The sequence below is a fragment of the Python bivittatus genome, unplaced genomic scaffold, assembly GCF_059951505.1.
Source record: "Python bivittatus isolate LINGU-HERP-01145 unplaced genomic scaffold, Pbiv_v1 ctg000340_np1212, whole genome shotgun sequence".
Lineage (NCBI taxonomy): Eukaryota > Metazoa > Chordata > Lepidosauria > Squamata > Pythonidae > Python > Python bivittatus.
Window position 1 is genome coordinate 24,801,402 of NW_028277056.1, and position 14,051 is coordinate 24,815,452.

The following is a 14,051-nucleotide window of genomic DNA, read 5'->3' on the forward strand; positions in this document are numbered from 1 at the left end:
AAACAGCGAGATTTCGCACGGTCCCGATTTCAGTGGAAAGAGGCTCCTGGCTCCCCTGCGCCTGTGAGATGGGCTTTGTTCGACTTTCACACGTTTAACGAACTCCAACATTTCTTGCCCAACTCTTAACATCTCAGGGGCTCCTAGGAATCGAGGTCTCTCTTCCGCGCTCTTCTTTGGGGTATCAGGTGCGTGATCCTGGGTGGGGGGAAGCAGAACGCTGGCTGGCCGGCCGCCTGTCTCGGGGCCATATGGAAAAGCTGCACTATTTTGATTATGCCTTGTGTAAACAGTTTAATGTCGGATCCTTAAAATCCAGAGCCTGTCCCAAAGGGGATTAAATCATAATCCTCCTGCTCTATAGCTGTAGTGGATTAATTTGGTATTCTCCCAGTGGCTGCTTCGCTCCCTGAAGGCTGTAACAAAAAGACTCAGCGCTCCTTAAATGTGCCGTGGTATTGGAAGTTGTAATTGGAGATTTCCAAAGGAAAAGTGTTAAAAATGACATACCATTAAGAGTGCATGTTTCATTTGCGCCTTTTCTAGGGTTTGGGAGAGGGGGGGAGATGTTCAATGACAGGAACTCTGAGTGAGACAGAAGGTAAACAGGTTATGGAGAGGTGGCATTCCGCCGGTAGACCCGATCCTAGAGGGGCCGAGTCGCTCCTTCCCTACTGTCCGCAGAGAGAATCCCTGCAGCCCCTCTGAGTAGCGCAGCGGTGAAGCTCGGGCATCGAAGCGGGACGGGCGGAGCTAACCAGCAGGTACTTTGCGCCTTGTTCTCATTGTGGATGAAGCCCGTTCGCTGAGTTCACCAGGGAGGACGAGAGGCTGGAGTCAGTGTTTCTTCTGGCCCTGGTTTCAGGGGTAGGAATGCTCTCTAGAAATAGGAACACTGTTTCGTTGGTATGTGTGATAAACATGTTAATGGAAACATCATGTGATACCATAAAAATGCCGGGTTTAGTAATACCGCGGCTGTTTTTGTTTGGTTCAGGCCTGTATTGGGTTTCACAAGGTTCAGTCTTTTTTAAGGGTGCCGTTACTTGCCTGCCTTGTGCATGGCAATCTTCCTGATTAATTTATTTCCAGCAGCAGTTTCAGAAATTATATCCTCTTAAACACTGAACCGTTCATTCATGGTTCCTTTCCCCCTGTGGTGCTCACGAGTCGCCCACAAAAGACTTAAACCTTCTCTCGGAAAAGATTTCGTGTTATAGGCTTTGGCCTTCTGACCACCAACTACCAACTGCTTCGTTTTTATTTGGTTCATATAACAAGCGGAGAACTGGGAGGTAATTGGGTTAAGTACCCGATCTTTCTTCTGGGAACGAGAGAGGCCCACTAAACGCCTTCTTATAATGATGGACTATCAGGCGGCTCCCGAACTGTATCATCTTTAGCGCCCTTTTATTTTAGCGCCGTGGCCTGAAAAGCCGGAGCTCTGGGAGAGGCAGCCGGGCAGGAAGGGTTAAAGAGCCCCGGGAAGAGGAACCGGCGCGGCTGCCGGGGAAGGGCGGCGAATTGCCGCGGGAGGGCAGGGCAGGGCAGGGCGCTGCTGTCTGGAGAGCTCCTCTTACCGTTAAACACAAAGGAAGGAGCCCAGGGAATCGAAACCCAAATCCACTTGTAATCGCACGAGAGAATCGCGCATAATTACTTGAGCAACCTAGATTAAGATTGATGAGCCTTTAAAGCGCCGTTTCGGATCGATCCCCTGCCCCTAGCAGGAGCCCGGCCGTTACGCCAGCCTGCCCAGCGGCGCGCCAGGACAGCGCTCCGCCGAGCGCGGGGAGGAGAAAGCAGGAGGCGGCGCAGGGGGAGAGCGAGCTGAGCCCGGCGCATGTGATCCGGATCAGCTGACTGGGGTCAAGAGGCCAGGGTGGCCTATTAGGAGGGAGAAAAACAAGAAAATGAAAGAAAATAGAGTTTGTATCAATATTATCCAGCCCCTGGTGGGCTTGCCTGAAAGCTGTCATAGGCGACAAACCGAGCGTTGCTTTGGACTCTGAAAAGGGACGCGGGGGGAGAGGCGATGCCTGCCGCAGGGAGGGAAGTTAGCACGGAAATCAGGGCTGAACCACGCACGTCTAGCAGCTAGAGGGTACATGCGAGTTAAGTGGGTGGTGGGAAGTTGGCCTCCAGAAATCCGTGCGTGCGTGGAGAGGGAGCGCTGCATTGCGGCTCCGAGCCCGGGTCACCATCTTTCGCCAGAAAAGAAGGGCGAAGGGGTGGCTGGCAACTTACCCTGGCGGCTGGCAGAGGGACCCAGATTTGAAGGGAGCCCTTTAGAGAATTGATTTTCCGCACTCCTCAGACTCAGTAAACTGGACTCGGTGGGAAGGGGTGGTTTCATTTTCTAAATTGGGCAATGCTTAGTTCCTCTAGCTTCTAGAAGGTGCCAACTAGGTATTATATTTCACGTTTCTTGAATGGGCATCTCGATTTATTTCATCTTAGGACTACATCTTGATTTCTATCTTGATTTTAAACCTCCCATTTTTTAAATATGGTCCGCATGGATGGAACTTACCATAAAATATATTTAGATTCCGAAATCCACAGGGCTTGATTGTCTCTTGCTGTCATCCTAAATTCACATCTTATTGGTAGCAATAACCTTTGCTACCTTATCTCAGAATAATTCTGTAATGTGTTTCCCTATTCTTACCATTGTTAGAAATATACCATTACTGTAGTTTCAGGATTCACTTGCCAAGATGAAAACGTGATTGCATTTTGCTCACATATACTTGGAAACAAGACTAAGCAAAATCCGTACATATTTATGTCAAAATCATCTTTTACGTTCAGGAAATCAAAATAATTCTGTTTAACTCACTCAATTACATTTCTTTGACATACTGTTTTAAAAACATTGCTGCCAGAAACCAGGTTTTAATGCTCAGCTTTCCTTTTTACTCAGTTGTAAGTGCTGTTAGGTTCAGTAGGACTTACTCCCAGGAAAGGTTGCAGCCTAAGACAGTCTGATTAGAGATCAAATGGCGGTAGACAAGAGAATATTTCTGGCATCATTTCTGACATTTTTTTCACAATGCATTATAACAGCTACTTTCTTACAAATATGCGTGCACGCCCACACAAACAAAACAGCATCAGGGGCCTTGCAGATGGTTTTATAGTGTGGAAAATAAGCCTTGACTAATGTCATGGATAATAATAATAATAATAAAGATGAAATTAAAATGTCTCATTGCTCATTCGATATTGTAAAGAACTGATTTTAGAACTAAAAGTACTTGGAGGGAAAGAAGCGCCATTAAAGGCAGTCCTGGTTCCACTGTAGTTTTCTTCAATGGGACGTATTCCCAATTCATGTTGATAGGATTCCTACATATCCACGATAGATAAAATATTTTCAGTTATGATTTTCTTCCCCTGGTGACCAACCACAGTTCCAACCAGATCCCTCCGTCTTGGAGAGCTCAGGGTCTCGGGTTGAGCTGCAATTAGAAGACCCAGGCAATCTTGTTTCTCCTACCGCCGTCCCTGAGCGACCACCCTTAGGCAGGTCCTTTGGTGCAGCGCAGGGTCCTGCTTTAGGAAACACGCAGCACCAGCCTCCTGGCACCTTGTCCTTCAGAGTGCAAAGGCTTTGCTTTCGTTCTCGGCAAAGGAAGGGAAGCAGGGCACATTTGCCTCCGAATTGCCACATCCTGATGTCGCCGCTCTTATCTTGCAGGGCCCGTGGTCCTCAGCACACCGGCTCAGCTTATCGCCCCAGTGGTAGTGGCCAAGGGGACACTCTCCATCACCACGACTGAAATCTACTTCGAGGTGGACGAGGATGATTCGGCCTTCAAGAAAATCGATGCAAAAGTGAGTAAACTGCCGGGAAGGGGGAGCGGCGGGTGGTTTGCTGCAACTCTTATTTGAAGAAGGCTCAACGTCTGTTCCTTCTCTTTCCCATTCCCTCCCCCTGGCTCCGTTACAGCTTTAATTATATAAAATCAGCTATTACTCCGGCCTCTCCTTTTATCAATCTCCCCCCACCCGCTGTCCTGCCAGCCCGAGGGTCTTTGTGTGAACGTGGACAGATTTGGTTGTTAAGCCAATTGTTTGGAAATCCCTGGAGGTAATGGCGGGCCCACATTGCAGACCCAGTCCTTGGGCATACAACTGCAGGCCAGGCGCCTCCTTTGGAACTGAGTGAAAATAAACCGCCCCATTTCAAGGACTTGATTTTCAGGGGTGGGTGCTCCGGAGGGAGGGGAGGGGTTGTTGGATGGTGCTTAGTCTGAAAGTGGAGCCAGGAACACGCTCCATTTTCCGAGTGCGGAAGCAGAGGCACCTCTCCATTACGCCGACCAGCAGCATTGATGCCGTAAAGCACGATCCTTGTTCGTCCCCCTCCCCTCCCCTCCCCTCCCTCCCCATACATGCGCATGAACAGCGTGAAAGGAGGAATTATGTGTCTGGAAGTCAGATCCGTAAAATGCTGCCTAAAATTAATACTGATTTAAAAGAAAAAACGTGCCTGACTCTGATAGTACCATTGTAGGCAGTGTTTCTGATGAGATTTGTTGTCCACCTTTGATTCTTGAAAGCGGAGTCAGGTTTAAAAGATGCATTCCGGTTCACTTCGCAGCGAGTTGCGCCCTCTAATTTTGGCCCTTGGGCTTAAGCATGGTCTACCTCCGGAGGAAAGGCCCGTCTCCCTGTCTGTCGGCCGACGAGGGCAGCCCTGAAGCACTGGTGGACATGTCCTGTGCACTTCTTCCTGATGGACGTCCGGAGAAGCCGGCACTTGTTTTGCAACTGGCTGATGGCCAGAGTGATGACCTCTAAGTCCAGTGGAACGCAAACCCTAACCTAAGTACCGTTAGCTCGATTTTTGCCATAGATAAATTTCACAGATTTCCCTCCCTTTTCCTGAAGTGTTAATTTTGTGGCCAACTAGGGCTCCAGAGCTACAGATCCTGACAAAAACAGGCAGCCAAATTAACGCAATCTAGTAAATCCTTGATGGGTAGATTTATTTCCTAGAGGTTGTAAAAATGTTACTCAGTTAATTAAGGCACCGTCCTGTGTGGCAGATGTTGACAGGGTCTGAGACCCGTTTGGGGGGCTGTTATCCCTTTTAAAAAATCCTTAAGTAAACCGGCCGCCAATGATTTAACTGATGTAGGTTGTAAAATGCAGCACCAGCCCAAATTGAATCCAGCACTGAAACCTTTGACCATATTTCTTTTACTTGTATTTATTAGTTTGTAATTAAATAAAATCAACAACAGAAATTTAAATCACAAAAAGTAATTATCCAGTGTATCTCAAGTGCATTTTTCCAATATATAATTCCAATATTCACAATTATATAGACAAAATTCAATTTCTTCTGAATATATTTAAATAACATTTCAAGTATATTTATGGAATGTTAGAAATAGAACAAGCAATATATTTGAAACAAAAATGTAAACTTTTAAGTTTAGACACTTCAAAAGACAAGAAACATAAGTACCATGATAAAATCTACCTTTTGAAAGGGTATCTTCTTGAGCAGAAAATGTCTTGAAGTATCCAACAATGGCAATTTAACTTTTTCACCAAATCACAAAACACTAACATCCACAATTTCAAAGACAATGTGAGATCACAATATTCCATACAATGTTTTAAAATGTACATGCGTGGGAGGGGAGGGGAGAAAACCGCGGTAGGCTTCTTTGCTTTTCTTTGTTCGGGTGGCCTCTCCAGATCAGCATTTCCTCACGCAAAAATACTGGCCTGGTTAATATAATCCCCTGGTCTGGTTTCTGTTCCGCGATGGTCGCAGCAGGCTGCAGGATAGCCGCTATTGCCTCTCCCCAGGTGATAATCACGCTCTTTGTTTTGTTTTTCCGAGCGGGAGGTGGACGCCGGGTTGGTGACAAGTCGTAATCCTTGCGGTGCGGTGCGGTTCGCCTGCGGGGACGGCCTCTTCCTTCTGTGCAGGCTGGCGTTTGCGTGGTCGGCTGGCAGCACCTGAGTTTTCCCCACAGAATCCTCGGAAGAGAAGGAGGCTGCGTGAATAGTTGACGGCAGCGTCGCCTCGGCCTCCTAAAGTTTTTCCAAACTTTTGGGGTTGGTGAGTATTTCCCTCGCCAGCCGCCACGTTTGTTTGGCTGCGTTTTCCAGGGCGGAGTGAGGTTTGCCTTGGAAGAGGTCTAAGTTGGGCAAGAAGTAATGCGGGCACCGCCTGCACTGAAGGCAGGAGATGAGCTGCAGTAAAATCCCGTTCAGGCGATCGCCCAGGCAGGACTCGTCCCAGTCCGATTCCCGCGGGTGCTTTTCGCACTCGTAGGAAACCAGCGTCTTCATGTGGTAGTTGTTCAGGGGCTGCCCGGGTAGCTCCAGGTGGCGATCCCGCAGCGTTTTGAGGATCGAGAGGCATTTCTTTCGGCAACCGCCCATTTGTAGTCTGTTCTCGGCCTCGGCGAACTGCAGGACCCAGGCATCGCTCTCGGCCGAGCTCTGCTTGCCTGCAAGCGAGTGGCATTCCTTGGACAGGAGGTTGAAGCCTTCGGCTTTGACCTCGGCCACGCGGTTCGGCCCCGGCCAGGGAATGTGGGGCAGGGGCCAGTGGGCAGCGCTTCTGGGCCAGATCCCGGTGCATTTAAACGCCGGCGTGATCTGCACCACGTATCTATCCCGGATCCGCAGCTTCACCTCGCTGGTGTCCGCCACCATTTTCACGACGTCTCGGTAGCTGCATTTGTCCACGGCTTGGGCTACCAGCGTCTGGAACCGGGAGCGAATTTTGCGGGCTGAGAGGTAACCCGAGGCCGTGATGAACTCCACCCAGAGGGACATGCTCCTCTTGCGCCCATCGCTCAACTTGAGCACCGCGCAGCCGGGCAGCGAGCCGTCGTCCACGAAATTGAAAACGCCCATCTGGTTCAGGTAAAGGACCACTTCGAACTCGGTGGGCGAAATGACTTCCAGGCCCTCGTAGCGGTTGTCCATTTCGTTCAAGGAGCTGATGAAGCGGGGTTCCTGCACTTCCACTTCCTTCAGCACGTCCGAGACCACTTTGCAGACTTCGCGGATAGTTTTCGCGATGGCCGCTTTCCTGGCTTGGCATTTCTCATTGTAGTATTTATTGAGATGGTAAACCAGCTTGGCCTGCGCTGCGATCATGTTGGGGCAGAGATCCGGATTGTAGACCGGAGTCTCGCAGTATGCTGTGGGATCCAATGCGGCTGCTAAGGCTGGAGCCAACTTCAGAGGAGAATCAGACTGCCTTACGCTTGGAAACGTAACCAGAAGCTTATAAAAGGCGCTAGGCGGCGGCGGCGGCGGCGTTTCTGCTCCTTTCCAGCCCAGATGCTTTCTCTTGCTGCTGCTGGATGGACCGTTTAGCTCTGGACAGATTTCGGGTCCTTATCAAACACACACCCTGTTTCGATGTGCTCAAATGGGTGCCGTTAGAGGATCTTTGAGTGAGCAGCGGAACGCATGGAGATCTGCTGTTAAAAAAAAAGTTGAAAAAAAGTTTGAACCGATTTAGCAAGGCTCCCAACAGTCTGAATTACACCTCTATATATATTTATTTGAGCTTCTCTCGGAGTAGCAAGCATGTGTGTTGGGTGGCTAGACTGCAAGGGAAGTGCCGGTGTTTCTCTCTCTCAGTGTGTGTATGTAGCAGAAGAAGCTGGCTGTTGGTTTGTATAAGAACCCAGATGCACTCGTGTGGAAATTATAAAGGCAGGGCCAGGCAGGCGGGCGGCCAATCGCCACTGGGCTCGTCACGGCAGCCTCTTTCAGCTCCAGCCCGGTTAATTAATCCCTCTCTTGGCGGTAGAGAGAGAAACACACAAAGTAAAGGTAGGGGGCTGATGGCACAGAACGACCAGCCAGGCCTATCCATGGGGAATGATGGAGAGGGCACTTAAAAGCGGTGCCACTAGGAAAAGACTTCGCGGAACTCGAGAGGCGCAGTCAGAGCCGCTTTCTGGCGCAAACGGGACTGCAGGTGTCACAAGCCCGCCATCCTTCGACCAGCAGACTGAAGAAGAGGTTCGCTGACGGAGAAAGGAAACGGGGACCCTCTGTCTTTCTGAACGGGACTTCAACTGGCGCTGCCTCATAGCCATTGGAAACCGCCAGGACAGTTTTCCACTGGTCAGCTGGCCAGCCTAGTGTTAGGAAGTCTCCGATCCTTGACCGTAAATGCCAGGAGAAGGCTCCCCTCCTCCTCCGACACAGTTAAATAGCATGAAGGGCGATCTGACGGGTCTTAATCGATCGGATGCAAATGTTGTCTTCACAGATTGCTAGCAGACGAACGAGGTATCCCGTTGACGACCGGGTTTGTCAGTTTTCCGGACTGAGTTTCCGAAGCCATGCAGCTGGTGGTCAGCATCAATTGTGTTTGTTAGTGATTAGGTGCATTGTTGCCTTCTTTGCGTCACATCCGTGTAACAGAGGTATCTGCGGGAAACGCTGAGTGTTCTGGACATACTTGCAAAAATAAATGTCTCTTAACGATCCGAAGTGGGCAGTCTACCCTCGTGTGAATTCCGTTCGCAGTCTATTCGGGATTAAATAAAAGGGCACGTGTGGCAGAGGGGGCGGGCCGGATCAGCGGAGCTCATACTGGCGCTGGCCGGCAGCATTTTTCTCCGCATGGAGCACCCCAGGAAGGGCTGAAGTGGGCGCAGATTTTGTGGGGCGCCTCCCGGCAGAGCTGCTCATTGCGGGGCGCTGGCCCCAGAAAACCGGTTCCCGAGGAGGGGGAAGTGACCTGCAGGAGCGCCCCGTTCTTGGAGGGGCCTTCCGAAGCCCCGAGCGGCCTCTTAAGGTTAACCTTACTTGAGTGCCATCCGGAAAGCGCGAGGCGTGCACGCATCAGCGAGATTTAAGCCCTCGAAATCAGTGGTACCTTCTTCCACATTGTAAAGTGGGGGCTCCCCCAGGCAAACGGGTCTTGCCTTTGGCCTTCAGGTTCCATTTAATTCTCATGGATGTTGGTGGTTTTAAACAGGCGGGTTTACTATGCGCTGAGACTGTTTCAGGGACTTTTTTCCCTCCCTCAAATTTCATCCATTTCCCCGCTAGTGTAATTATGTAGGATCTGGGGGTCAAGATTCACCCCTCAGACGCACTGCTTAAGCCCTCTCCTTGAGCAATATTCTCCCCCTTTCCCAAGCGCCCCGCGTTCGAAATCAGGCGCCCCTGAACGTGGAACTCGCCTGAGGCCAGTCGGCGTCGAGCTCCCCGAACGGACCGAGGCGAGTCCGTGTGGGCAGGCGTTTCATGGGACGGCGGTGAAGATGCGGCCCCTCTAACCGCTGCGGAGAGGGCGCCGGTCTGAAAGTGCCTCCGGCGGCCGCCTCGGCGGGGTCGCTGATCGCCGGGCGGGAGCTGAGGGAGTCGCGTTTTCCGGGAGTCGGCGCTTCTGATCTGTCAGCGCCCTTCCCCGCTGGTAGCGGGCGGCTGCATAGGAAATGGCAACAGGGCACTTCCAGATCAAGCCGGAGCTTTGAGAACGACTTTCCACCAGGGCCGGAGAACTGCACAGGCAGGCGTTTCGATTGGCGATGCATCGCCCCCGTGCTTCTTTCCCCCCAAAGTTGGGGCTTCGGGGCGGAAAGGGAGTGGGCCAGGAGCCGCTTCAGCGCTTGACTTTTTCGGCTGCCCCAGGCGGCAGGGACTGCCAACAGGTGAAGGCGTGCTTCGGGAGACGTTTCTCGCCTAAGAATTGCGCCCTACGTTTGCCCCGTTGGTCTAGCGCGACAGGCCTCCTATTTCCCTCACCCAGGAAGACGCCTTTGCCTTCCGAGCCGAGGACCGACTGGCCGGGGCGGGGCGGGGCTGAGCTGGCCGACGGACACAGCCCTCTCCTCTGGGGGCCGCCGTGAAGGGCGATTCGCGCTGGAACGCCGTGCAGAGCCGGCGCTGACGCTGCGGGAGAAGCGACCCGGCCTGCGGAACCCGAGGGAGGTGTCTGGAGCGCGCTTCTGCAGTTGCCTCCGCTGTCTGACGTATCAGGGCTTTCCGATTGTCTTCTCCAATCGCCAGCTTTTAGCTGAAAACATAAACTGAGTTATGAATTACCTGGTACATGGCACCAGCCGGGCATTTAGATTCTCTTCTCAGAGGAGATGCAGCACTAAGCTACAACTGAAAGCATAAGACAACAGGAATCGTCCTCCCTTCCTTCGCTGTCTACTGAGAGAAGACGCATACTGTGAAGCATTTAGTTACATTGACCTTGTTTCTATGATAGCAAGATGCAGACCTAAACAACGGAGTATAATTAAGTCCCACTAAAATCGGAGGGTTTTGATTTGGACTAAAATGATTGTCAGGATGGGGCTTAAGAATGTCCTGTTATACTTCCTGGAGGTAAATATTTCTTGCAGAATATATTCTGTAAATACATTACTATTACTTAACATAGAAAAAGCTAACAATAATTTGTAGGCCTGGACGGTCAAACTGGATTGCTAAGACCTTGATAGTTTAGACTGCAGTCTTTACATGCTGAACAGCATTTTGTCCCCAGTGGGCCTTACTTCTGGCTAAACACACACATCCCATCGCTGTTGCTATATCCTCCTGAGATCACTGAGACAAGTTGTGTAGATCAGGTTTATCTTCTCTTAGGATACTACTACTACTACTACTACTACTACTACTACTATTATTATTATTATTATTATTATTATTATTATTATTATTATTTCAGCAGTTGCCACTACTGATTCAAATGGCTTTGGCATATTGAAGTGTACTATAGGAGCCATGCAGTTAATAAAATAAATATGAGTTATAAAATACACTAGTTTATTTCGATTTATATGAAATGGAAATTAGCATATTAGTTTTAAACTAAATTTCAAACATTTTAGAAGACATACAAATGAATTGTAAAATGTTCAGGAAAAAAAGAGACTATACTTGAAATTGGTAGAGTCGCCAAGCTCAGTGTGAACTCAGTCATTTATTATTTAAAAATCAGTCTAACCAACTAGTCAAACTTCATTGACTTTACCTTGATTTTAATTTCATGCAATCAAAAGAGAAACATACTGACAAGAATCCCAGTACTTTTCTAAGTAGGTGGTGGATTGGACTGAATATTAATAAATGCCTTCCCAAATACATTGTCATAAAATAATGGTGCATTAGATAAAAGATTGAGATGATTGTTTGGGGTTGATATGCTCACAAATTTAAAGCATTGCACTTTCTACTTTTCTTTGTTCCAGATACCAACTGGATACTAGTTTCAGTTTTAGTGTCATGTTTTGTTGGGAAGCAAAACAGAAATAATTTGATCAAATTTATTATTGTGCAAAGAACAAAAGGGGATAGGAAGTATAATGAAATGTTATATCCTTTATTTTTTCCTCTCCAGTTGCTTAGATCTGCCCACTTTTACATTATTTGTTGCAGTTAGAATTTCCAGACATCCATATAAAATATTATGTCAAAAATCATTCCTGTATTATTTTAGAAGCCAAATTTAGTTAAAGATACATGTTGATGAAAATATTTTGTGTTCCAGTAAATGACTGCATGACTTCAGGTTTAACATTTCATTAAGCAGCCCTTATAAGCATATTGATAACGGGTTAGATTGCATATATTAGCACAAGTGCTTATATTTATAACACATTTTGCATATTGTGTAGTTGTGATTCTACACACCCCCTACTCATGAAGTTTTATTTTTTAATAACTGTCTATAGCACTGAGGAGGCAGCACATGAAGTGAGTTTTTATTAAATTATTTATCCCAGTTGGTGCAGTGGATTTGAAAGCTCATTGAATGTATCTGATATTTAACTGTGTTTTCTTCTTTTCATAATACATTCTCCTGCCACCCCAATAAATTTATTTTTGCACTAAATTAAACAAACACACACATCTATAGACCATTCATTTTATTGACTTCTTTTTCAAAATAAAATAAACAGAAGTCTATTTTCCAAGCACATCTGGAGATACTTGTGATTTTTTAAAAAAATATTTTAATTATGGTGGCTTTTTTAAACAGAGCCCAGATCAATGGGTGAAAAAGCAATTTTAAAAGGCTATTTTTTCCTCAGTGCTTTTTGGTTTATAATATTAAAAGATGTATACCCTATATGCAATGAATATGCATAATTATATTACAGATGGCTTCTTCATACATATATGCATTTGGTGTCTAAAACAGTTCAGGTTGGGTTATTTAAACAGGAGCACTTCAATGTTCTGGTATAGATTAAGATACTGTATAATTATACTTGTTCTGCTTCAGGACTTTGCTACATATACAGCCTAGAAAGAAACCTTCTCCCATTCCCCAAAGATTAAGGCATAGCAAATCTTTCAGGCATGCCATTCATCTTTGGAAATAAGGATTACTCAGCTTTCTACATTGTGACTCTGTTTAAGTTAAGTGATGGAAAGGGTGCTCCAGTCCCATGCCTGCCTTGCTGCCTATTCACTCTGGCTGAGAAGAATCCTCAACCTTCTCTACCCCAGTTGCAATATGGTAATGAATCTCAGGACTAGCTGTTGCTTTTTGTCTCCCTCCTTTACCTCATGTTGTGATGACTCTTACAGTGTAGCCAAGAAGAGAAAAATAATCATAGACCCCACCTTGTACACATTTAGAAAGAACCAGTCTCAGGTAATCTGAATTCCTATATACAGATTAATAGGAATCTATCAGAGGAAACACCATTGAAAGCAATGATAAGAGTAGACACATGCAAAATTACATTGTCAGTCTGTAGTTCTGAAGCAACTATAGAGCTGTTTTTATGGGCTATAGCAATATCCTTTCCTGTATTTTTGAAAAGCAGGTTTTGTTTTTTTTCCAACCACCAAAATCCTGATTCTAACTGTCTTTTCTCAGATGATCCTTGAAAAAAGCAAATACTACATTTCTTTTGTGGACCATGTGTAGTCAAAAACTCACATCACTTAAATCCAATATGTATAGATAGTCCAAAGTAATTGTGCTGCTTCAATTCTTACAAGTTAGCTATGGCCCTGTACCAAAATTCATAAAATTATCTCATTATAATTCCAAGATGGCATTTATATCATGCTAGGTGCACATTGGGAACAATCACTAGAGTTTCTCTTATATACATTCTTATTCTTATTTGAAATAAAAAATTAGTATGCATTGTTTGAAGAATTTTTAACATAAACACTTTTTTGCACAAAGTTACACTCAAAATAAATAATAAAAATGATGAAAATAAAATGTATCAGAGAAAAATATGGCATATTTACATGTCAGGTTTTAGTGAAGCAGTCCAACAACAACATTTTAAGAATCCTACTTTGAGAATGTTCTTTCTTTCTGAAGCTCAAATGGTCAGTAAGGGATTAGTTCTCTTTAATCTACTACATCTGCAGTGGGTCACTTAATAAAACTCTCACTACTATTTTATATATGATTAATCAACTAAAATATACTGTGTTGACCTTGAAAATATAGCAATGTGTATTGGATGAACAGCTTTGAAAGCTTAAAGTAATCTCTTTTGTAAAGAAGATTTCTAAAATGTATTCTTTAATGCAGGGAATAGAATTTCTAGAAATGCTTTCTGTCATACCTGAAATTAGAAGTTTCTAATAATTCTATTCTCTCCATTAGGCAGAAGTAGACAGAAGTAACAGTTAACCCGAAGTTAATATATAAGAGCACATTACTAACTGATGTCATTTAATTATTGCAAAGACTAGATATTTGATACCAGGGGATTCTTTTCCTTCAGTAGCTTGTATTCTTCAGGGGCCACTGCTGGTATTCAAAGACATAAATTGTAAACAGGATTTGTAGGTGTAACATTAGTTATTTTGCATTTGACCACCATCTCCAATACTTGTCTTTTGAATTAGGAGTATGTGACAAAGCTACAAGATTAACTAATGAAAAATAAACTCATTGCTTTTGAAATCACTAGCATATGGGCATAATCTGAAAGCAGTTAGGTGTACGTGAAGCCCCACTGAAACCTGTTATATTCATTCAGGTGTTGCCCTTTTAAAATCTTGAATAGATGGAATATCCATCTTTGAAGAATTCTCCACTTATA

General features: G+C 46.1%; 2 protein-coding genes across 4 annotated transcripts in view; one reads left to right on the forward strand and one right to left on the reverse strand.

Moving 5' to 3' along the window:
* Positions 1-14,051, forward strand: part of NBEA (neurobeachin) — a 441,196-nt gene that overhangs the window by 283,755 nt on the left and 143,390 nt on the right. For all 3 annotated transcript variants that reach the window (XM_088140729.1, XM_088140730.1, XM_088140731.1), the window contains one exon: positions 3,704-3,840. In XM_088140729.1, the coding sequence (XP_087996855.1) occupies positions 3,704-3,840 (137 nt within the window). The remainder of the gene's footprint in view (positions 1-3,703; positions 3,841-14,051) is intronic.
* On the reverse strand, positions 3,871-7,939 carry MAB21L1 (mab-21 like 1). Its single transcript, XM_007425968.4, has one exon. It carries the CDS (start codon positions 7,138-7,140, stop codon positions 6,061-6,063), a length of 1,080 nt encoding a protein of 359 aa, XP_007426030.1. The 5' UTR covers positions 7,141-7,939; the 3' UTR covers positions 3,871-6,060.